At 38.3% G+C, this 25,859-nt stretch overlaps 1 protein-coding gene across 1 annotated transcript in view; it reads left to right on the forward strand.

Moving 5' to 3' along the window:
• The window catches only part of LOC115215070 (nucleoporin NUP188 homolog), a 515,758-nt gene that overhangs the window by 179,458 nt on the left and 310,441 nt on the right, over positions 1–25,859 (forward strand). The window contains exon 2 of the mRNA XM_029784227.2: positions 13,159–13,216. Coding sequence (XP_029640087.2) covers positions 13,159–13,216 — 58 coding nt within the window. The remainder of the gene's footprint in view (positions 1–13,158; positions 13,217–25,859) is intronic.

Raw genomic sequence — 25,859 nt, forward strand, 5'->3', positions numbered from 1 at the left:
GGTCACTAGTCATTGCCTTGATGAGGCCCAGTGTTCGAAGGTTATGGTTCATCACTTCATCCTAGGTCTTCCTGGGTCTATCTCTTCCCTCAATTGCTAGAGTGTGACACTTTTTCACACAGCTGTCCTCATCCATTCTCGCCACATGACCATACTAGTGCAATCGTCTCTCAGTTATCCATCCATCTCCTTTATATACTATTGATATATGTATAGCATTGGTAAACTGAAACTGAAAACTTGCATTCAATGTAACAGTCCTAAGAAATATCATCATGGATTTAATTCTGATTTGCATGTTATGTGGATTTCACTGCCAGAAATTCCTCTCTAGTATTAGGTCATCAAGTATGAAATTTGTAGAAAAGAAAAGAAAAAGTTTACTAATGTTTTATAAATACAAGGAATAGTTTTATTCATCAAAGTATGCACCCATATTGTCAATACACTTCTGCCATTTCAGCGGTAGCTTGTCCAACCCAGAACTGTAAAAGCCTGGCAATCTAGAGTCAAAATTTTAGAAGGCCTGTTTTACAGCATCGTTGGAATTAAATTTTTTTCCTATCAAAGGATTATCCAAATTCTGGAAGAAGTGGTAGTCAGTGGGGGCAACATCAGGTGAGTATGGTGAATGATGGAGAACTTTCAACTCCAACTCCTGTAGTTTCACCAATGTCATTTTTGCAATATGTGGTTTGCCGTTGCTTGCAATAAAATGGGAATGGATCCGGTGACTAATCTAGGCTGTTTTTTAGTAAGTTTCTGCATAATTTTGTCCATTTGGCTGCAGTATGCTTCAGCTGAGATTGATGAGCCAGGTTTAATGAAACCAGACCACCAAACACACACCATCAGCTTCTTTTGATGAATTTTGCTTTTTGGACTGTGTTTGGTGACTCGTCATTGTCCAACCATTGTGCTGAATGTTTACGGTTGTTGTATTGGATCCATTTCTCATCACATGTTTGCAATTTGATTCAAAAATGATTCATTTTTGTGACAAGAAAGTAGCATAATGTAGGTTTTCAAACGATGCTGTTTCTAATTTTCATTGAATTCATGTGGAACCCACTTATCCAACTGTTTCACATTACCAATTTGAACTAGGTGAGTCAGTATTGTTTGCTTGCTAACACCAAATAACAATGATGATTTACAGGCATTTTCAGATGGATCTGACTTGACGCTGGCTTTCAGTTCATCATTATCCACCTTTGTTAAGGCAGCAGGCTGGCAGAAACATTAGCATGCTGGACGAAATGCTTAATGGTATTTTGTCTGTCTTTACGCTCTGAGTTCAAATTCTGCCATGGTCAACTTTGTTTTTCATCCTTTCACAGTCGTTAAATTAAGTACCAGTTGTGTACTGGGGTCGATCTAATCGACTGTCCCCCTCCCCAAAAATTTCAGGCCTTGTGCCTAGAGTAGAAAAGAGTATCCACCTTTGTTTCTGGTCAACTGCATTTCTCATTTGTTTGGTCAAAGTTACCAGAACAAAATTTTGCAAACCAATTTGATACTGTCTGCTGTGTAATAACATTAGAATGAAATACTCCATTAATATTCCGAGCTGTCTGTGATTTTGTATTTCCAAGAAAGAACTCATATTTCAAAACTGTACGAATTTCCGATTTATCCATCTCTAAACAGATATAGCAAAAAATGATTTACAAATACTTTATAAAGTGCAAAATGAGTTAGAATAAAGAAATAGATGTGTCAGCTTTCTAATAAAAAATAAAGATTGTCAAAATATAATAATGACGCAAAATGAGCAGCTGTATGTACATAGTTTACAAAAGCATATTTTTTGTATTAGTTACTTAGTGATTAATGAATTGATTTAGTATATTAGATTCCATTTACCTATATCATTTCTGTATATATAGGTGTATCAGTCAGTATATGTGTGTATCTCCAAATTTACTTTTACCATGTATAAGACCATTCACACACACTCATTTACACTATAAATGTTTGATTAAATGAGCAAAGAATGTGTAGGGTTATGACATCTCTCTCTAGTTGTATCTCACTAAAGTACTCTAACTGTGACAGCCTGTTCAACCCATACAAACATGGAGAGCTGACATAAAGTGTTGGTGGCCGCATAATATATATATATATATATATCATCATCATCATCATCGTCGTTTAACGTCCGTTCTCCATGCTAGCATGGGTTGGACGGTTCGACCGGGGTTCTGGGCAGCCAGAAGGCTGCACCAGGCTCCAGTCTAATTTGGCAATGTTTCTACAGCTGGATGCCCTTCCTAACGCCAACCACTCCGTGAGTGTAGTGGGTGCTTTTTACGTGCCACCTGCACAGGTGCCAGGCGGGGCTGGCAACGGCCACGGTCAGATTGGTGTATTTTATGTGCCACCGGCACGGAAGCCAGTCGAGGCGGTGCTGGCATCGGCCACGAGTTGGATAGTGCTTTTTACGTACCACCAGACCAGGGATCCTGGCTGGTTCAATTCGATTTCGATTTCGCTTGCCCCAACATGTCTTCACAAGCAAAGGAGGTTGGCATGGGTGCCTGTCGTACGGTCGCATTGGAGTATTTTACGTGCCACGGCCACGAGTCGGATAGTGCTTTTTACGTACCACCAGGCATGGGATCCTGGCTGGTTCAATTCGGTTTCGATTTCGATTTCGCTTGCCCCAACATGTCTTCGCAAGCATGGGGGGTTGGCATGGGTGTCTGTCGTCGGATGAGGTTCTATATCGACTTCGCTTGCTTCAGCCGGTCTTTGTGTCCAAGGGAGGAAAGGCATTCATAAGTGGGCTGGGCTCACTTGTCCTGCCTGGTCTTCTCACGTACAGAATATTTCCAAAGGTCTCGGTCTCTGGTCATTTCCTCAGTGAGGCCTAGAGTTCGAAGGTCGTGCTTCACCACCTCGTCCCAGGTTTTCCTGGGTCTACCTCTCCCACGGGTTCCCTCAACTGCTAGGGATTGGCACTTTCTCACACACCTATCTTCATCCATTCTCGCCACATGACCATACCAGCGCAATCGTCTCTCTTGCACACCACAACTGATGCTACTTAGGTACAACATTTCTCTCAAGGTGCTAACGCTCTGTCGAGTATGTACACTGACATTACACATCCATCGGAGCATACTGGCTTCATTCCTCACGAGCTTACGCATGTCCTCAGCAGTCACGGCCATGTTTCGCTGCCATGTAGCATGGCTGTTCGTACACACGCATCATACAGTCTGCCTTTTACTCTGAGCGAGAGGCCTTTAGTCACCAGCAGAGGTAAGAGCTCCCTAAACTTTGCCCAGGCTATTCTTATTCTAGCAGTTACACTTTCAGCGCACCCACCCCCACTACTGACTTGGTCACCTAGATAACGGAAGCTATCAACTACTTCTAGTTTTTCCCCCTGGAAAGTGACGGAAGTTGTTTTCTGCAGATTTTCGGAGGTTAATGCTCCCGAGCATCTGCCACATACAAAAACTATCTTCCCAGTTAGCCTACCTTTGACATTGCTGCACCTCTTATGTGTCCATAGCTTACACTGGGTACATCTTATAGAGTTTCTACCTACACCTTTTCTACAGATCGAGCAGGGCCATCTTCCTGAAGATATTTGTGGATTGTCTACCTTTCTACTTATTAGTACTTTGGTTTTAGCTAGGTTGACTCTAAGGCCCCTTGATTCTAAACCCTCCTTCCACACCTGGAACTTCTCCTCCAGTTCTGATAGTGACTCAGCAATAAGAGCAAGGTCGTCAGCATAGAGGAGCTCCCAGGGACAGCCTGTCTTGAATTCCTCCGTAATTGCCTGGAGTACTATGATAAATAGGAGGGGGCTGAGTACTGAACCCTGGTGGACCCCAACCTCTACTTTGAATTCTTCTGTGTACATGTTGCCAACCCTAACCTTACTTACGGCATCTCTGTACATGGCTTGCACAGTCCTCACCAGCCATTCATCTATCCCTAGTTTCCTCATTGACCACCAGATAAGGGATCGGGGGACCCTATCAAAAGCTTTCTCCATGTCAACGAAAGCCAGGTACAGGGGCTTATCTTTGGCTAGGTATTTCTCCTGCAGCTGCCTTACCAGGAATATAGCATCAGTGGTACTTTTCCCTGGCACGAACCCAAACTGCATCTCATCTAAACTAACTCTCTCTCTAATTAGTTGGGCTATGACCCTCTCCGTAACCTTCATTACTTGATCCAACAGCTTGATACCTCTGTAATTATTTGTATCTAGAGCATCACCTTTACTTTTGTAGCAGTTGACTAGTATGCTGCTGCACCAGTCATTGGGTATGACTCCTTCGTGTATCACCTGGTTGACTATACGGGTGACTAGGTTATAGCCGACACTGCCAGATATTTTGAGCATCTCTGCAGTAATTCCTGATGGGCCTGGCGCTTTCCCTGTCTTCATGCTTCTAATTGCCTTAGCTACCACGGAACTATCAACTCGGATAGCTGGTCCCTCTGTAGGGTCAACATTCGGCAGACTCTCTTTATCCCATTCATTTTCCTCATTCAGTAACCTCTCTTTGCATCCTCATTTAGCGCAAGTGAACCATCCTCCATGCGAACACATTTCTCTCCTACCACATCACGATTCTCTCTCACACACTGTCTTGCAACACGAAATACCTCAAGTCTTTCATCCTCACGGCGCAGGACATTGGCAAATTTTCTCTTATCTGCTTCCCCTCTGGCTAGATAGACCTGTCTCCTAGCTTCCCTTCTGGCAGTCTGATACCCTTCCCTGCTACCACCGTTCTTCCAGGCCTTCCAAGCCTGTTTCTTTTGTCTAATAGCCCTGTCAACAATATTGTTCCACCACCATGTTATTTTGGGTCTTAAGGGGACTTTGCACCAGCCACAGATCTGGTCAGCGGCTTTCAGCAGGTTGTCCCTCAGAAACGTCCAGTTGTCTTCTACCCCATGTGTAGCTATACCCCCTTCCACTTCGTCAAAGGCTTCAAGTAACATATCTCTAAATCTCTGTCCATTCGCAGGGGCTTTAAGCTTCCAGACCCTTCTTCTCCATGTTGGTCGTCTTCTAGTCGCCCTCTTAGTCCTGATCCTAAAGTCACTAACTACCAGTCTATGTTGTGGGGTGCATTCTTCGCCTGGGAAGGTTTTGGCATTTTTAAGCAGCCATCTTTCCCTTTTTCTGGCAAGGATGTAGTCGATTTGGCTAGTATGCCGGCCCGATCGGTAGGTGACCAGGTGGCTTGTTGGTTTCCTGAAGTTAGTGTTGCAGACCATAAGACTATTCGCATCGCAGAACTCCAGCAGCCTGGTTCCCTCCTCGTTGCGGGAACCATAACCGTAGCCTCCATGTACGCCATGGAAGCCCCCAGCATGTCGTCCAACATGCCCATTGAAATCACCAGCCACAAAGAGAAGGTCCCTGTCGTTCGTCGATGAGGTGGTCTGCAGTAGGGTGTCATAGAAACTATCTTTCTGTCCATCGGGTAGCCCTGGCTGAGGGGCATAGGCCGATATAATGGTTGCTAATCTATTATGAAGCACTATTCTAATCTTAAGTATTCTGTCACTTACTCTGATTACCTCAATTACTCTATCTATCCATTTCTCAGCGATAAGTATACCCACGCCACCAACCCCGTCAGTGTTCCCTGCCCAGAAAATCTTGTACCTGTGTTCCTTGCCTGTGAGGACCCTAGCAGATCCTCCTCTCCACCTTATTTCTTGCATACAACATACATCAGCACGTCTCCGTTCAAGCATCTCGACTATCTCGCCAGACCTGCCTTTCAATGTGCCAACGTTGAGGGTGCCTACCCTGAGGGTGTGGGAGGTGTGGGCCTCTGAGACCCTGGGATGAGGGGCCGCAGTGTTCTGTACCTGAAAAGAAAGCTTGCATTTGCCAGATATCATACTGAGACTCTAGACTACAACCTGCATAAATTTCAAAGTTTTTGCGCTATATGATCACAATAAACCCTACATAGGGGTGCGGGGGGGGGGTCAAGAAAGATAGAAAACGGAAACTTCCGGTTCTGGTAATAGGGTGGGAGGGCGGGGTCACCTCCAAGGAACAACAGGTTTTAAGTTAATACGTAGGGAATTTTCTGCGACAGAAATTACTGAACATCTAGAAACTTCGGGGTTCGATTAAAACATAATATAAATAGGAGAGAGAGAGAATATTGTAGTGAATTCTGGGGATGGAATAACAACGGGATGACACTGAAATTAAAGGAGGAATTTAAAATGCATGACAGACAGGAAGCCATGCATACAAGATGGCGAAACAAATAATAGAGAAACGGGATTTAGGGTTACGAATCAACGCTTAAAAAATGAATATGAATGACAGGTTGTAAGTTAAATTCGCTTAGCTGGTCATTTTTCGAGTCAATGTTTTGTCAGCAAGATGTAGAATCGAGAAGAGGGACGAGATAAATCGAACACTGCTTTATAAAGAGTTAGGGATGGGGGGGGGGGGGATTATCAGGTAGAAGCATGAGGAAAGAGAGAGGGGGGAAGGAAGAGAGAGAGAGAGCTAAGGGACGACAGGTTTAATTCGTAAGGAATTTTCTGCAACAGAAATTACTGAACATCTAGAAACTTCGGGGTTCGAGAAGAATGTAATATAAATAAGAGAGAGAGAAAATATTTCGTAGGGAATTTAGGGTATCTTTGGGGAAAGGAATAACGACGAAGGAACAACAGGTTTTAAGTTAATACGTAGGGAATTTTCTGCGACAGAAATTACTGAACATCTAGAAACTTCGGGGTTCGATTAAAACATAATATAAATAGGAGAGAGAGAGAATATTGTAGTGAATTCTGGGGATGGAATAACAACGGGATGACACTGAAATTAAAGGAGGAATTTAAAATGCATGACAGACAGGAAGCCATGCATACAAGATGGCGAAACAAATAATAGAGAAACGGGATTTAGGGTTACGAATCAACGCTTAAAAAATGAATATGAATGACAGGTTGTAAGTTAAATTCGCTTAGCTGGTCATTTTTCGAGTCAATGTTTTGTCAGCAAGATGTAGAATCGAGAAGAGGGACGAGATAAATCGAACACTGCTTTATAAAGAGTTAGGGATTGGGGGGGGGGGATTATCAGGTAGAAGCATGAGGAAAGAGAGAGGGGGGAAGGAAGAGAGAGAGAGAGCTAAGGGACGACAGGTTTAATTCGTAAGGAATTTTCTGCAACAGAAATTACTGAACATCTAGAAACTTCGGGGTTCGAGAAGAATGTAATATAAATAAGAGAGAGAGAAAATATTTCGTAGGGAATTTAGGGTATCTTTGGGGAAAGGAATAACGACGAAGGAACAACAGGTTTTAAGTTAATACGTAGGGAATTTTCTGCGACAGAAATTACTGAACATCTAGAAACTTCGGGGTTCGAGAAGAATGTAATATAAATAAGAGAGAGAGAAAATATTTCGTAGGGAATTTAGGGTATCTTTGGGGAAAGGAATAACGACGAAGGAACAACAGGTTTTAAGTTAATACGTAGGGAATTTTCTGCGACAGAAATTACTGAACATCTAGAAACTTCGGGGTTCGAGAAGAATGTAATATAAATAAGAGAGAGAGAAAATATTTCGTAGGGAATTTAGGGTATCTTTGGGGAAAGGAATAACGACGAAGGAACAACAGGTTTTAAGTTAATACGTAGGGAATTTTCTGCGACAGAAATTACTGAACATCTAGAAACTTCGGGGTTCGAGAAGAATGTAATATAAATAAGAGAGAGAGAAAATATTTCGTAGGGAATTTAGGGTATCTTTGGGGAAAGGAATAACGACGAAGGAACAACAGGTTTTAAGTTAATACGTAGGGAATTTTCTGCGACAGAAATTACTGAACATCTAGAAACTTCGGGGTTCGAGAAGAATGTAATATAAATAAGAGAGAGAGAAAATATTTCGTAGGGAATTTAGGGTAACTTTGGGGAAAGGAATAACGACGAAGGAACAACAGGTTTTAAGTTAATACGTAGGGAATTTTCTGCAACAGAAATTACTGAACATCTAGAAACTTCGGGGTTCGAGAAGAATGTAATATAAATAAGAGAGAGAGAAAATATTTCGTAGGGAATTTAGGGTATCTTTGGGGAAAGGAATAACGACGAAGGAACAACAGGTTTTAAGTTAATACGTAGGGAATTTTCTGCGACAGAAATTACTGAACATCTAGAAACTTCGGGGTTCGAGAAGAATGTAATATAAATAAGAGAGAGAGAAAATATTTGGTAGGGAATTTAGGGTATCTTTGGGGAAAGGAATAACGACGAAGGAACAACAGGTTTAATTCGTAAGGATTTTCTGCAACAGAAATTACTGAACATCTAGAAACTTCGGGGTTCGAGAAGAATGTAATATAAATAAGAGAGAGAGAAAATATTTCGTAGGGAATTTAGGGTATCTTTGGGGAAAGGAATAACGACGAAGGAACAACAGGTTTTAAGTTAATACGTAGGAATTTTCTGCGACAGAAATTACTGAACATCTAGAAACTTCGGGGTTCGATTAAAACATAATATAAATAGGAGAGAGAGAGAATATTGTAGTGAATTCTGGGGATGGAATAACAACGGGATGACACTGAAATTAAAGGAGGAATTTAAAATGCATGACAGACAGGAAGCCATGCATACAAGATGGCGAAACAAATAATAGAGAAACGGGATTTAGGGTTACGAATCAACGCTTAAAAAATGAATATGAATGACAGGTTGTAAGTTAAATTCGCTTAGCTGGTCATTTTTCGAGTCAATGTTTTGTCAGCAAGATGTAGAATCGAGAAGAGGGACGAGATAAATCGAACACTGCTTTATAAAGAGTTAGGGATTGGGGGGGGGGGTTATCAGGTGGAAGCATGAGGAAAGAGAGAGGGGGGAAGGAAGAGAGAGAGAGAGCTAAGGGACGACAGGTTTAATTCGTAAGGAATTTTCTGCAACAGAAATTACTGAACATCTAGAAACTTCGGGGTTCGAGAAGAATGTAATATAAATAAGAGAGAGAGAAAATATTCGTAGGGAATTTAGGGTATCTTTGGGGAAAGGAATAACGACGAAGGAACAACAGGTTTTAAGTTAATACGTAGGGAATTTTCTGCGACAGAAATTACTGAACATCTAGAAACTTCGGGGTTCGAGAAGAATGTAATATAAATAAGAGAGAGAGAAAATATTTCGTAGGGAATTTAGGGTATCTTTGGGGAAAGGAATAACGACGAAGGAACAACAGTTTTAAGTTAATACGTAGGGAATTTTCTGCGACAGAAATTACTGAACATCTAGAAACTTCGGGGTTCGAGAAGAATGTAATATAAATAAGAGAGAGAAAATATTTCGTAGGGAATTTAGGGTATCTTTGGGGAAAGGAATAACGACGAAGGAACAACAGGTTTTAAGTTAATACGTAGGGAATTTTCTGCGACAGAAATTACTGAACATCTAGAAACTTCGGGGTTCGAGAAGAATGTAATATAATAAGAGAGAGAGAAAATATTTCGTAGGGAATTTAGGGTATCTTTGGGGAAAGGAATAACGACGAAGGAACAACAGGTTTTAAGTTAATACGTAGGGAATTTTCTGCGACAGAAATACTGAACATCTAGAAACTTCGGGGTTCGAGAAGAATGTAATATAAATAAGAGAGAGAGAAAATATTTCGTAGGGAATTTAGGGTAACTTTGGGGAAAGGAATAACGACGAAGGAACAACAGGTTTTAAGTTAATACGTAGGGAATTTTCTGCAACAGAAATTACTGAACATCTAGAAACTTCGGGGTTCGAGAAGAATGTAATATAATAAGAGAGAGAGAAAATATTTCGTAGGGAATTTAGGGTATCTTTGGGGAAAGGAATAACGACGAAGGAACAACAGGTTTTAAGTTAATACGTAGGGAATTTTCTGCGACAGAATTACTGAACATCTAGAAACTTCGGGGTTCGAGAAGAATGTAATATAAATAAGAGAGAGAGAAAATATTTGGTAGGGAATTTAGGGTATCTTTGGGGAAAGGAATAACGACGAAGGAACAACAGGTTTAATTCGTAAGGAATTTTCTGCAACAGAAATTACTGAACATCTAGAAACTTCGGGGTTCGAGAAGAATGTAATATAAATAAGAGAGAGAGAAAATATTTCGTAGGGAATTTAGGGTATCTTTGGGGAAAGGAATAACGACGAAGGAACAACAGGTTTTAAGTTAATACGTAGGGAATTTTCTGCGACAGAAATTACTGAACATCTAGAAACTTCGGGGTTCGAGAAGAATGTAATATAAATAAGAGAGAGAGAAAATATTTCGTAGGGAATTTAGGGTATCTTTGGGGAAAGGAATAACGACGAAGGAACAACAGGTTTAATTCGTAAGGAATTTTCTGCAACAGAAATTACTGAACATCTAGAAACTTCGGGGTTCGAGAAGAATGTAATATAAATAAGAGAGAGAGAAAATATTTCGTAGGGAATTTAGGGTATCTTTGGGGAAAGGAATAACGACGAAGGAACAACAGGTTTTAAGTTAATACGTAGGGAATTTTCTGCGACAGAAATTACTGAACATCTAGTAACTTCGGGGTTCGAGAAGAATGTAATATAATAAGAGAGAGAGAAAATATTTCGTAGGGAATTTAGGGTATCTTTGGGGAAAGGAATAACGACGAAGGAACAACAGGTTTTAAGTTAATACGTAGGGAATTTTCTGCGACAGAAATTACTGAACATCTAGTAACTTCGGGGTTCGAGAAGAATGTAATATAAATAAGAGAGAGAGAAAATATTTCGTAGGGAATTTAGGGTATCTTTGGGGAAAGGAATAACGACGAAGGAACAACAGGTTTTAAGTTAATACGTAGGGAATTTTCTGCGACAGAAATTACTGAACATCTAGAAACTTCGGGGTTCGATTAAAACATAATATAAATAGGAGAGAGAGAGAATATTGTAGTGAATTCTGGGGATGGAATAACAACGGGATGACACTGAAATTAAAGGAGGAATTTAAAATATATATATATATATATATATATATATATATATAAAATAAAATCTCCACATTGGTGCATAGTATTGCTTTGATATGTACTACTGCTAGTCCTACAGTAAGTGATAGTAGAGATTCAGTAACTTCAATTATTAAAAACCTGAGTCATCAATGGTGATAACTAACCTCAAATAAATTTTTCTTTCTCAAAAATATTGGAGCTTATTCCACATGGAGATAGAAGCCGTAAACATTCAGCACAATGGTTGGACAATGACGAGTCATCAAACACAGTCCAAAAAGCAAAATTCATCAAAAGAAGCTGGCACAGGTGTGATTCATTATGATTTCATTAAACCTGGCTCATCAATCATAGCTGAAGTATACTGCAGCCAAATGGACAAAATTTTTTAATAAAATGAAACCTCTTCTGATTTCTTGTGTATTTAACAATTAAGTAAATGTCAAGAAAGATATTGTTCACTATTTTAAGACATATACAGTCAACATGTATCATGCATCATTTATGGGGTTGGGGTACATCTAATACTTAAAATGAATTCTTCTCATTCTATAAAATATCTGATCATTTAGTAATGCTTAATGAAGACATTTCATTTTCATTGTTTATTATTATTATTACTATTATTTAATATATTTTCATTGATAGAGGTATTTATGATTTGCTAAATTGAAAACATAAAATAAAAATATACTTAGCATATTTTTCCCATTAAACTCTCAATTGTCTTTTTAGTTTGAGCTTGTTTTTTTTTAAAGAATGGGACCAGCTCTGATTAGTTTTTAAAATTATTTTTGAAATCTTAAGCTGAGAGTTTATGTGGTGATTTAATATGAAATTTTCGACAAAAGTTTTGTTTTTTATGTGAAGAATTGAAAATCCATTAAGATGAATATACATAGATACATACATATATGCACTCATGCACATACACACATATTCATTTATGTAGGCTTTGTTCAGTACTAAATCACATTGGTGTCACATTAAAAGCATCCAGTACACTCTATATTGTTGTTGGACCGTGAAATCTGGCATAGCATGGTAAATTCCATTGTCTCGACCATGGTCAAACAATGATGATGATGATTGTTGTTGGTGTTAGGAAGGGCATCCAGCCATAGAAGCCATGCCAGAACAGACAATGGAGCATGGTGTGTGTGTATGTGTGTGTGTGTCCCCAGTCTTACCAGCTCCAGTCAAACTGTCCAGCCCATGCCAGCATGGAAAACGGACATTGAATGATGATGATGATTGCACCAGTGTAGTGCTGAGGTTAACTTAATCAGTAAAACCCTTTCCACTAAAGTTTGTGACCCTCTATCATTATTAGAAATCAGTGTTAAAAACCATATATTCTACAGTTTTGGTTAGCACCTAATTTAAGTTAGAGGAACATAAACAAACCTGCACCAGTTGTCAAGAGGTTATGGGAAACAAACACAGATACAAAGACATACACACACACACACACACACAGATATGTATATATATGATGGGCTTATTTCAGTTTCTATCTACCAAATCCACTCACAAGTGTATAGTCAGCCCAAAACTATAATAGAAGACACTTGCCCAGGGTGCCACACAGTGGGACTGAACTTGGAACCATGTGGTTGGGAAGTGAACTTCTTACTATACACCTGCACCTACACAACCATCTCTCTTTCTCTCCCTTTCTTCCTTCCAGCCAATATACACTAACATTGTGCTGCAAGATGACTATAGATGAAGTTAACAATTATCTTCTCTAGTAATTTGTTATTATCTAGACTATTATCTAGACATAAGGTCTACTTATGTTTGGAAATTAATTTAAAGACATCTTCATGTTTCCTTACTAAGCAAGATATTCATGTATATAAGTGATTGACATTCTCAATTTCATTTCATCTTTGGGTGTCATGTTTTGGCATTAATTGCCTGCTGCTTCTTAGACTCAGGTTTTTTGCCATTCATTTTTTTCTTTTCTCTTTCTGTCTTTTTTCACTCTACATTTTACTTATCATGCTGTTTCTATGATTGTCCTTCTTTCTGTCATTCATTTCCCCAACATGTACATTTTCATTTTTTTATATACATTTCTACCATCTGACAAAATTTATATTAATATATTTGTGAAATTATTTTTACTTGATTTTTTTCCTATTCAGCATAGCTAACCAAAGTGTTTGGCAATTTATCAGTGGCACTGGCATTCTTAGACCAAAGGTAAGGACTCACAATTTATTTAGTTCTTTTGAACAATTGTAATATTTTTAGAAAAAAAAACCTTGATTTAGAAAAAAAGAAAAAGGAATTTAACTGCAGAAAGAGTACAGTGGGATCAGTTTCTATTTTTCATGACTGTCATCATCATAATCATCATCATTCATATTTGTAATTAGTAATTAATATGATTTATCATTTAATGTGCCTGTATGAGCTTGTTAAGTAATTTGAGTCAACAGTTTTTAGCTATTTTGTTAATTTTTCTCTTCAATGATGATTATTTCACAGCTAGGATTAGAATAAACCAAATTTTTTATTTGTTCCTTTCTTCAGTTAAAAATTTCAGTTGATATGATTGACATTTTATAGGAACTGTTTATTGTTTTTATTATTTAGAAAATGAAAGCTTTTGTATGCAATTACTTGATTTATTGACAGCAAGGCAGTCTTATAGAAGTCCATAACTACTCACGCTGTTAATTTATTCCAGTGGAGTGATGTACCTAAAGTTTGTGGTCAGGAATCCTAATTCACTTTTTAGGTACCATTGACTACACAGTACTGAGCTCCCACATTTTTCTTATTGAGGCTTTTGCCTTAGTAAGATAATAGGATAATAGTGATCTAGTGATTTTCATAAAAGGAAGAGGAAAGCATAGGAAAGAAAAATAACGACGTTGATGAAAAGTCATTTGCACTTTAGACGAGGGGTTATTCAACCTGCTCAAAATTGTTGCCAAATCTTCAAATTTGATGTTTACGTTTTAGTCAAGTGTGAAAGGCCCCAAGATCCTTTACAAGGCCTCTGAGACAAGTTAAAGGAAAGAGGTTATCTTCAGACCAAAGGTCTGGCCTGAATAAGTGCTAGGTGGTAGTATTAAACTGAGTAATGAATTTAGCTTCCAACACAAGTAAGCTATGGTGAGATTGCAAATTAAATGCAAATACCACAAGGTATCCTGTCCAACACTCCAATTGGTACTTTATCAACAATGGTTGAGAAGAGAATATGATGGTCATGGCTTGAATGTTTTCAATATTTCTTTTTTTGTTTTATAGTTCAAATTGGGCTGACAATTCCTCCTTGAGCTCTGCTTATCTTCACTCTACTTATTTCTGTTTTATATTTACTCTCTATTCTTTTCATACATAAATGTTTTAACTTTAGGACCTTGTAATTCTTTTTTAAATTATTACTCTTATAGAGAAAGTGATTTAGTGTAACCTTCTTTTGAAATATTGTAGTAAAATGGCTTTTAGTGATACTCCAATAACCACATGTGTCATGACATAATACTTATATTCTTCCAAGAGCTACAAGTACCATATATGGTACTCTGGGGCAGATTTGATTCCTTTACTTGTCTCTCAGTCTTCAAGCATTTGATTAGTATTGGTACACAGGTACAAGATTTTCTGGGCAGGGAACACTGACGGGATTGGGGGTGTGGGTATACTTCTCGCTGAAAAATGGGTAGATAAGGTAATAGAGGAAATCAGAGTAAGTGACAGAATACTTAAGATTAGATTAGTGCTTCATCATGGATTAGCAACCATTATATTGGCCTATGCCCCTCAGCCAGGGCTACCTGATGGACAGAAAGACCGATTCTATGACACCCTACTGCAGACTACCTCGTTGACGAACGACAGAGACCTTCTCTTTGTGGCTGGTGACTTCAATGGTCATGTTGGACGACATGCTGGGGGCTTCCATGGTGTACATGGAGGCTATGGTTATGGTTCCCGCAATGAGGAGGGAACCAGGCTTCTGGAGTTCTGCGATGCAAATGATCTTATGGTTTGCAACACTAACTTCAGGAAACCTACCAGCCACCTAGTCACCTACCGATCGGGCCGACATACCACCCAAATTGACTACATCCTTGCCAGGAAAAGGGAAAGATGGCTACTTATAAATGCCAAAACCTTCCCAGGCGAAGAATGTACCCCACTACATAGACTGGTAGTTAGTGACTTTAGGATCAGGACAAAGAGGACGACCAGAAGATGACCAACATGGAGAAGAAGGATCTGGAAGCTTAAAGATCCTGCGAATGGACAGAGACTTAGGGACATATTATTTGAAGCCTTTGACAAAGTAAAAGGGGATATAGCTTCACATGGGATAGAAGACAACTGGAGGTTTCTAAGGGACAACCTGCCTAGGGCCATCGACCAGCTTTCAGTAGAGAGGGGATGGTGCAAAGTCCCCTCTCGACCCAAAATAATGTGGTGGTGGAACAATGTTGTAGACAGAGCTATTAGAGAAAAGAGACAGGCTTGGAAGGACTGGAAGAATGGGGGTAGCAGGGAATTGTATCAGACTACCAAAAGAGAAGCTAGGAGACAAGTTTATTTAGCCAGAAGGGAAGCAGATAAGAAAAAATTTGCCAATGTTCTGCGCCGTGAGGACCAAAGACTTGAGGTATTCCATGTTGCAAGACAGTGTGTGAGAGAGGATCGTGATGTGGTAGGAGAGAAATGTGTTCGCATGGATGATGGCTCACTTGCGCTGAAAGAGGATGCAAAGAGAGAGCTTTGGAGACACCTTTATGAGAGGCTGCTAAATAAGGAAAATGAATGGGATAAAGAGAGTCTGCCGAACGTTGACCCAACAGAGGGACCAGCTATCAGGGTTGATAGTTTCTTGGTAGCTAAGGCAATTAGAAGCATGAAGACAGGGAAAGCCCCAGACCCATCAGGAATTACTGCAGAGATGCTTAAAATATCTGGTAGTGTCGGCTATAGCCTAGTCACCCATATAGTTAATCAGGTGATACACGAAGGAGTCATACCCAATGACTGGTGTAGCAGCATAATAGTCAACTGCTACAAAGGTAAAGGTGACGCTTTAGATACAAATAATTACAGAGGTATCAAGCTGTTGGATCAGGTAATGAAGGTTACGGAGAGGGTCATAGCCCAACTGATTCGGGAGAGAGTCAGCTTGGAAGAGATGCAGTTTGGTTTCGTGCCAGGGAAAAGCACCACTGATGCCATATTTCTGGTGAGACAGCTGCAGGAGAAATACCTAGCCAAAGATAAGCCCCTGTACCTGGCTTTCGTTGACATGGAGAAAGCCTTTACAGGGTCCCCCAATCCTTTATCTGGTGGTCAATGAGGAAACTAGAGATAGATAAATGGTTAGTGAGAGATGTGCAAGCCATGTACAGAGACGCTGTAAGTAAGGTGAGGGTTGGCAACAAGTACACTAAAGAAATTCAGGGTAGAGGTTGGAGTCCACCAAGGTTCAGTCCTCAGCCCCCTTCTATTTATCATAGTCCTCCAGGCAATAACAGAGGAATTCAAGACAGGATACCCCTGCGAGCTCCTATATGCTGATGACCTTGCTCTAATTGCTGAGTCACTATAAGAACTAGAAGCACAGTTTCAAGTGTGGAGACAAGGATTAGAATTGAAGGGCCTTAAAATCAACCTAGTTAAAACCAAAGTCCTAATATGTAGGAAGGTAGACAAGTCACAAACGCCTTCAGGTAGATGGCCCTGCTCGATCTGTAGAAAAGGCATAGGTAGAAACTCTATAAGATGCACCAAGTGTAAGCTATGGACACACAAGAAGTGCAGCAATGTCAAAGGAAGGCTAACTGGGAAGATAGTTTTTGTATGTAGCAGATGCTCAGGAGCAATAAACACTGAAAATGCACAGAGACCAACTTCTGCCACATTCCATGGAGAAAAACTAGAAATAGTTGATAGCTTCCGTTATCTAGGTGACCAAGTCAGTAGCGGGGGCGGGTGTGCTGAAAGTGTAGCTGCTAGAATAAGGATAGATAGCCTGGGCAAAGTTCAGAGAGCTCTTACCTCTGCTGGTGACTAAAGGCCTCTTGCTCAGAGTAAAAGGCAGACTGTATGCTGCATGTTTTTGGTAAGCTCACAAGAAATGAAGCCAGTATGCTCCGATGGATGTGTAATGTCAGTGTTCATACTTGACAGAGTGTAAGTACCTTGAGAGAAAAGTTGGACCTAAGAAGCATCAGTTGTGGTGTGCAAGAGAGACGTTTGCGATGGTATGGTCATATAGCGAGAATGTATGAAGATAGTTGTGTGAAAAAGTGCCACACCCTAGCGGTTGAGGGAACCTGTGGAAGAGGTAGATCCAGGAAAACCTGGGTCAAGGTGGTGAAGCACAACCTTCGAACTTTAGGTCTCACCGAGGAAATGACCAGAGACCAAGACCTTTGGAAGTATGCTGTGCGTGGGAAAACCCGGCAGGACAAGTGAGACCATCACCTGTAGCCTCTACTTTGTACGTAGCCAGCCCACTTATGCATACCTTTCCTTCTTGTGACACAAACCCTACTTGTGAAGACCTGTTGAGGCAAGTGAAAATCGAAATCGATCAACATCAATGGAAATTGTAGCTGTGATACTAGTGCCGGTGGCACGTAAGAGAACCACCCAAACGTGGCCATTGCCAGTACCGCCCCGACAGGCCTCTGTGCCGGTGGCACATAAAGAGCACCATTCGATTGTGGCTGTTGCCAGCCTCGTCTGGCCCACGTGCCAGCGGCACGTAAAAAGCACCATCTGATTGTGGCCATTTGCCAGCCTTGTTGGGCACCTGTGCAGGTGGCACGTAAAAAGCACCCACTACACTCACGGAGTGGTTGGCGTTAGGAAGGGCATCCAGCTGTAGAAACACTGCCAGATCAGACTGGGCCTGGCGCAGCCTTCTGGCTTCCCAGACCTCAGTTGAACCGTCCAACCCATGCTAGCATGGAAAATGGACATTAAACGATGATGATGAATACTATACTTCACTGAGGACATTTTATTAAGACTGAAGCATGTCTGGAGTTGTCACCATACTTATCAAAGATATGATACATTCTCCAGTCTACCTCTGAATGTTTAATTCCTTTGAATTTTGCAATTCTTTCGTTTGTTTCTCTGGAGAAGTAATCATTGGTACAGACAGAATATTTGCACTCTAATTTAACCTACAAGATGGCTTAATAACTTTTAAGTTTATCTCAGTTCTTCTGATTTATAATGTGATGTGCATAAAAAGTTATTGTTTAATTGGTGACAGGCCATCTAGAGAAAAAATATACAAATTAGGCTAACAATCATGTTAGTAGCCTAATTATCAACAGCTGATCCATGATTAGAAAAGGAAGCCTGGTACACCTTTTCTGAGGAATAGTCACAAATGATGAAACAGTCCATCAGGAGACTTGCTCCTCTTTTTTTTCTACCTATAGGAGGAATGTGTTCATATTCTTGTGTAATCCACAGTGTCTTTATATCATTTAAATTCATTTCACATCTGATTTATGCTTGCTTGTACATAAGTAGATTTATATGTGTTTGTGGTTGTTGACATTCTGTGTCTTTGTATTTCACAGCTTTAGTAATAAGCAGTGATGTAATGTTTACATCCCCTTTAGCTCTGCACATGTGATGTCCAGTGGAATAAAAAGTAAAATTCCTGATTTGAAAAATAAGCGTAGGAGGCAACAGGAAGGGATTCTGATTGTAAAATTTTGCCTCAATAAGTTTCTTTCCAACCAATGCCAGCATGGAGGACTTGTATTATAAAATGAAGAAATTTTTTTTTTTATTATTATTATAGTAGAATTTCTATCATATAAACACACACACACACATACAACTGTATATGTCTGTTTGAGATAGCCTCCAGTAAGAAACTTTTTGTACATAATGCTGAATTTTATTTACATACACTCACACATGAATACCTATTTATTCATGTGTAAGTGTAGATAAAATTCTGAAATGCAGCATTATATGATTGTCTCAGTAAAACTGTAGAACTTTTTTTAAGTTTGGCATGTCTCTACCTAGTTATATTGTATTGTTTTTTAATTTTGATGGAGTTGGAGACGGTTTTCTATTTTGTTGGAGATATTAGAAAAAAATATATAGCAAAGCTAACATATCAGGAAGAAATTTCTAATACATTTCAGCAAAGTTTTGGAGGGGGTTTATCTTTTTTTTTTTTATGCTTATTTCAGTCCAACTTGAAGTTTCTGTTGTAATACAATCACATGCCTAATCTTTATTCTTGAATTTTCAACCTTATAAAATTCACTTTATGTCAGAGATATTTCTACAGTACAGCCGATATAAATCTTCCTAAGTTTTTCCTTCTCATTGTTACTTCTTGTCTTCTATTGATTTCAGTTCTTTTACATTTTACACATGATTTACCAATGCCCTTTGCATATGCTGCATACTCACACAAATACACTTGCATATACATGCAAGTAGGCTTGTAAACTTTTTTATATAACTAAATTATCAGATATGCAAATGCCATCTTCATTTGAAAAAACATCACAAATTTTTAAAATCTAAATTTATGAAACTTTTATTCACCAACAAAATATACTGAGTGATTTATAAAGTTAGCTATAAATTGTTTGCATTCATTACCCAGTATTTAAAAAAGCTGCTCCTGTGGTAGATAAATAAGATTGTACATATTACAAAATAATAATAATAATGATGATGGTTAAACTCAGATTAGCATGATGCTACAAATAATCAAAGAAAGAATGAAGTTAATTAAACTAGCCTCATGACATTACTGGCACTCTCTTGATTCTTGATGTATGGGAGTTCGGCCTCGAGTGGTTATAAATATAAAATAGATAGATGTAAGTAAACTGTAGGATTCATTCATGCAGCACTCTACCTTTTTTGCTGCACCAACCTAATAATTGTCATAAGGCATTGAGTTTTGGGTGGTGGGATTAAATGCTAATTATTACAATACTTGAACAGGTATTTCTTTATCATTCAGAAAGATAAAAAGCAAAGCCACCCTCAGCTGGATGTAAACTCAAGACATACAGGAATATAATTAGATATTACAAAGCTTTTTGTCCATTGTGGTACTAATTCTAGCACCAAAAACAAGTTGTAGGTGGATGAAAGACATAAATGCTTCAGTAGGATACTCTTTGTGGTCATTAAAGTATTCTCATTGATAGAAAAAATTTGGAAAATTAAACTCTCAAATGAAATGCGTTCTGTCATTGAGAGATTAACATTAAAAACCTAACAGTTATATGTACAAAACACATTTCCCAATATACTTGACTGATATTTCTTTTGATTGAAGCATCAGCTTGAGTCTATGAAGATTAACAACTGTCATATGTGATTTGTGTTACATCTACATTATTGAGAGAAATCCACAAGTTTTGGTTTATATAATTCTGTCACACTGCACCTGTGTGTGTGTGTTATAAATGAGTGTCTTTTTTCTACACCTACAGCTAGATACTTTATAATACAACAGCTACCAAGTGGACGAGCATTTTTCAGCCTTTTGATGAACAATCCAAATTTAATCCACTTCATCAAAAAATAAATTATGGTGCAGACACATATGCTTCCATAAAAGATCAAATGATAACTGATTATTGCAATTTGGATTATATTGAATATACTTTAAGAACTTTTTTCATTGCTTCCTTTATGTGCTGTAGGAAGTTTCCAAATAAAGTAGACCTCTAAGGTTTTAAATCTTATCTTTCAGCTCCAGAGAGATGTATGGTTTATTCATTTGTTTTTATGGCACAGTAACTTGGGAATTTTTATTGAAAATTGTATTAGAAGTGTTTTTGATCTAATTCTTTGGAATATTGAATATTCAGGAATTGTTGCTGTATTGCTGTTGCAGCTGAGGTAGGATTTATGTTTTAAAATTTTTATCAATTTTTAACTAAATTTTTGTTAGTTTTCTTTTCTTAACTACATATTTTCAAATTTCCAGAAATGTATGAATAGTGAATGTGCAATCAAAGCATTGGCTGGTGTGTGTAGGAAGGTAAATTACACTGCTATGGATATACATTACAATCAGATGACAGTGAAAATATACTTCTAACTAATAAACAGTAATAGACTTCTAAATATGTATATGAAAATGAAAATCCTATTGCATCCTCTGAATGTATAAAACTCTTATTACAAAACTGAATTTGTTTTATGAATTCATTGAACTTTCATTTGTGTGCTGTATTGCACGTGTAATGTAAACATGCTTGAACAACAAAACCCAGGAAGACATGAGATGATGTGATGAAGGCTGATTTCACAGAGGAGGTGTCAAAGGACTGGATGACTTTTGAAATGCAGTTCTTGAGAAGAGCTGCCTAACTTGAAGAAACACAGATTCTGGAAGCACAGTGTGTGTGTATATATATATGCACAACTTCCTCCTCTCCTTCACTTAAGTTTCCTCCTCAAGACATTCCCATCACCAATCATCTCTCTAACTGCTCTATTCTGCTAGTGTAATTGAATGTGAGCAGAACTGTATGCTTTAGCTTTTCTCTGATACTACTTACCTCCACCTTTTGTAGTACTCCAGAACCATTTCACTGTTATCTATCTTTCATTGATAAAACTCCTCTCTCTGTCACTACACATCTCCCTATTCTCCACCTGCTATGTCTTACCCATGCTGTTACAACTTACCCAACCACGTCATTCTCTCTCTCTCTCCCAGCCTTTCTCTCTCTTCCAATCAAATGTATTATCATTATCATCATCATCATTATTATTATTATTATTATTATTATTATTATTATTATTATTATTATTATTATTGTTATTAAGGCAGTGAGCTGGCAGAATCGTTAGCATGCTGGACGAAACGTTTAGCAGTATTTCGCCATCACTGCCAAAGTTGACTTCACCTTTCTTCCTTTTGGGGTTGATGAAATAAATAACAGTTGAGCACTGTGGTCAATTTAATCGACTAAACCTCTCCCCTAAAAAATTGCTGGACTTGTACCAAAATCTGATAGAATTATTATTCAGTAGTTTTATTTTTATCACATGCTTTCACTGCATTACCAAGTGCAGCTCTGTATGCACTAGGTATGTGCTATGGTTTGTTATGGTGCTCTTATTTTCCTTGTATTGAAACTGCTTTAAGTAGGATGTGCACGGTGCCTAGTAGTGCTATTTTCTGTATGTTGTATACATTTGTAAGTCCTGGTGTTTTGGTTATCTGGTAGACTCATTAGCACACCAGACAAAGTGTTTAGCATTTCTTCTGGCTTTACATTCTGAGTTCAAATGCCACCAAGTTCAGCTTTGCCTTTCATCATTTCATGATCAATAAAATAAGCACTAGTTGAACACTGAGGTTGATGTAATTGACTAGCCCCACCTCACCAAAATTTTAGATCTTGTGCCTATAACTGAAAGGACCATTATTTTTACTTTTCTGCACTGTCATTTGTCTTCTTTCCTTTACCTCCCCCAACTTGTTTCTCATTGGTTACCCTCAATTTCCCCTCAACCCTATCTAATTTATACAGTTGTTACTCACTGTTCCCTCTTCCTTACCCCTCCCTACTTACTATCTCTCAAAACTTGTTCATAATATTCACCTTCTCATCTGTTTTCTATCCCTAACCATCTCTCACTCTCCCATACCCTCTTGCAACATCTTCCCAGCCACACTTCCTGTTTTCTTGTTTCCACTCACTTCTAATCATCTCATATCTTGAGGGTCTACCCTGATGCATCATCACAACTATTTTCATCTCTTTCCAGTCCCATCCTGACAACTCTCACAGTCTCTCCTTTATTGTGAATAGTTGTTTTGATCCCCTACAGCTGTGGTCCTCAACCAAGGTCCATATGACCCTTGGTCATCCACATGAGATTTTGTTGCTAAAATTTATGTACAATAAACTGATTATATTTCTACAATACACAAAATATTTTAACAATTTTTTTAATACAATTCCTATTATAATATTTAATTATAAAAGTATAATAGGATTTTTTAAACATTGAATGGCCATAAGGGTCCATCCAAATAAAATAGGAATTGAAAGGGTCCATAGGTTAAGATTGGTTGAGAACCAATGTAAGGAATCTGTTCTGTTCTGGCCCCTTTCTCTCTCACTTTAGTCAACCTCACTTGTGCCAGTGCCATGATAAAGCAGCCAGTAGTCTGTGTAAAATGGTAGGCATTCGGAAGTTCATCTAGTCATGGAAGCCATAATGAAGCAGATATTGGAGCACACCCATCGGATACTGTCTTAAATGTGCAACCCATGCTAGCATGGAACATGGACATTAAATGATAATGACAAGGGGAAACTTGATGCCAGCATTTGACAATAATCTTACAATTGATTGCAGTAGGTTTGACAATTTCAATACAGAACGCAATTAACCAGAACAGATACTAAGATACTGCAAAGTGTCTCAACCAATATTCTTTAATTCCACCAGTCCACACATGTGTGTATGTGTCACTGTTAAACATTTTTTTTCTTTCCCAATATGAAACTCCATGATGAATTCTTCTTGTATATCTACTGTGTGTATTATTGTTTCAACTCACTGAGCTTTACTGTCTCCCTGTATGGAAAATCAGGTCACTGAGGCACCTCATAACTCATTTATTGCAATGTTATTCTAGAATTTTACACTTTTCAAAAGCTAATTGCTTTTTTCTAAATCCTGTTGTAATAACTTAAAATAAATGGGGAAAACATCCAACACCTGGTGCCGGTTCAGTGAAAGTGCTATTATTTTTGAAAATATTAATATTATAAGCACATTTGTTTATCTTCCTTGTTTGATCTAGAATTAGTTATTTTTAGCATTAGGGTAATGCATTTACATGCATGATTTCTTTCTAAACAGATCATGTATCTATTTAAGCCAATTAATGATTGATGACTGTTTTTACACTCATGGTATCTAAATAAAGCCAGTATCTGTTTAAGACACCTAATGATTGATGAGAGCAGTTTTATCCATGGGATCTGTGAGGTTTTTTTAATCATTGATTTATTAACCTCCTGTTTTTTCTTACATTGTTTTGAAAACAGTTTTTGGTTCTCAAAGCAATTTTAGTGTATGTGCATATTTTTATGTTATAAAAACAATTTTACATTAATCTAATCTTTTGTCAAGTACAAGTTTATTGTTAAACAAGAATATTGTTGGCCTTGTTAAGCCATCATCAGACAATGCCTTAAATGGCCAAAACTTCAAAGTCATTGTCAACAGTATTCTTGTTTAAGTGTTTATGTATATAGAGTGATTCAAAAGTCACCATACATAGGAAAAATTTTTTTTAATATAAGAAACAGTTAAATACAATAAAAACTTTCATATAAAAAAATAAATTGTTCTTATGTATGGTGACTTTGGAATCACCCTGTATATATAAAGCTATGTATCTATTGTGCGATCATGAATTGTATGCAAGTTGACTTATACTGTGAAATAAATCTGAAGAACAGTGTAATACAAACATTGGAGTTTAACCTAACTTTTACAAGTTTTTGTCTCCTTTTGTTGTGACTGCTATCTTATTATTTAACCTTCACTCACAACCTTAGCAAGCTCTCAGAGGTTTTTGAAATTGATGATTTGTTGCTTCAACTTCTGATTGTCAATAGTTGTGTGGTCGATGTGAGCATGCTCTCATGATTTCAGTAGGTTGCAGTTCTATGGAAAACTGATTAAGAAAATTGTTGTGTGTGTGTATATGTTTTAATGCCTAAGAAGGGTGAGATACTGCTCATCATGTTGGTTTCCTTGGAATTGTACAGAAGTAGAAAGCGGTATCATTTTTATGAAGTCTGGCCATTGTAATGTGAATGTTTACCAGTCAGAAGAACTACTGGTCTATAATTTTTATGAGTATGGTTGCTTATTCTCATTACTTGTGTGTTAACCCTTTAGCATTCAAACCGGCCATATCCGGCCAAAAGTATTCTGCCTGTTTTATGTACAAACTGGCCAGATCTGGTCTCTCACACCAGCCCTACAATATCGTTTTAAAAATTAACAGCTACCACATCAAAATCTCAAAGCTACAAGATAATGCATGATTAGTTCAAGGCAATGTGGATAAAAAAGGGATTAATTTTGGCAGAATAATGCGAACACTGAAGGGTTAATAATTAGGGAGAGCATTGTCTTGCAATACATTTCATTGAAATATGTATAGTAACTGTTTTAATCTTGTTGAATGAGACTAGGTTGCCATATTCCAGAGTCCTATTTTTCTGTGATTTAATTTTTTATCCTTTGTTATTTCTTTGTTTAATTGTTTGATGCTGAGGTTTATTTCTGTTTTGAGCAATGTTGGTGGGTTGTGTTTGAGGTTGTCACAGTTTTTGTTTTTTATACACATTTGGCTGTTTCCTGTGTGTATTTTAGGAGTGGTACTTGACAATGTTGCTTTATGGGATGTTTTTAGGATGTAATTTTGTTGAATGGGTATATTACAATGTACCATATTTACTAAGCCATACTGCTAATCTCATCATCATCATCGTCATTGTTTAACATCTGTTTTCCATGCTGGTATCGGTTGGATGGTTTGACTGGAGACTGGCAAGCCAGGAGGCCACACCAGGCTCCAATCTGATCTGGCAATTTTTCTACAGCTGGATGCCCTTCCTAACACCAACTACTCCAAGAGTGTATTGGGTGCTTTTTACATGCCAGTCAGAGTCTCTCCCATTCACCAATGTGCAGCTCTTGGAACTGCTATACAGCCATTGGAACTGGGCTGTGATCTTGGGAGGCATACTGATGAGCTTGAGAATTTTCCAGAGGGTTGTGTCAAAAGCCACCTTGGGGTTGACAAAAGCAG

Source organism: Octopus sinensis, linkage group LG1 (assembly GCF_006345805.1).
Source record: "Octopus sinensis linkage group LG1, ASM634580v1, whole genome shotgun sequence".
NCBI lineage: Eukaryota > Metazoa > Mollusca > Cephalopoda > Octopoda > Octopodidae > Octopus > Octopus sinensis.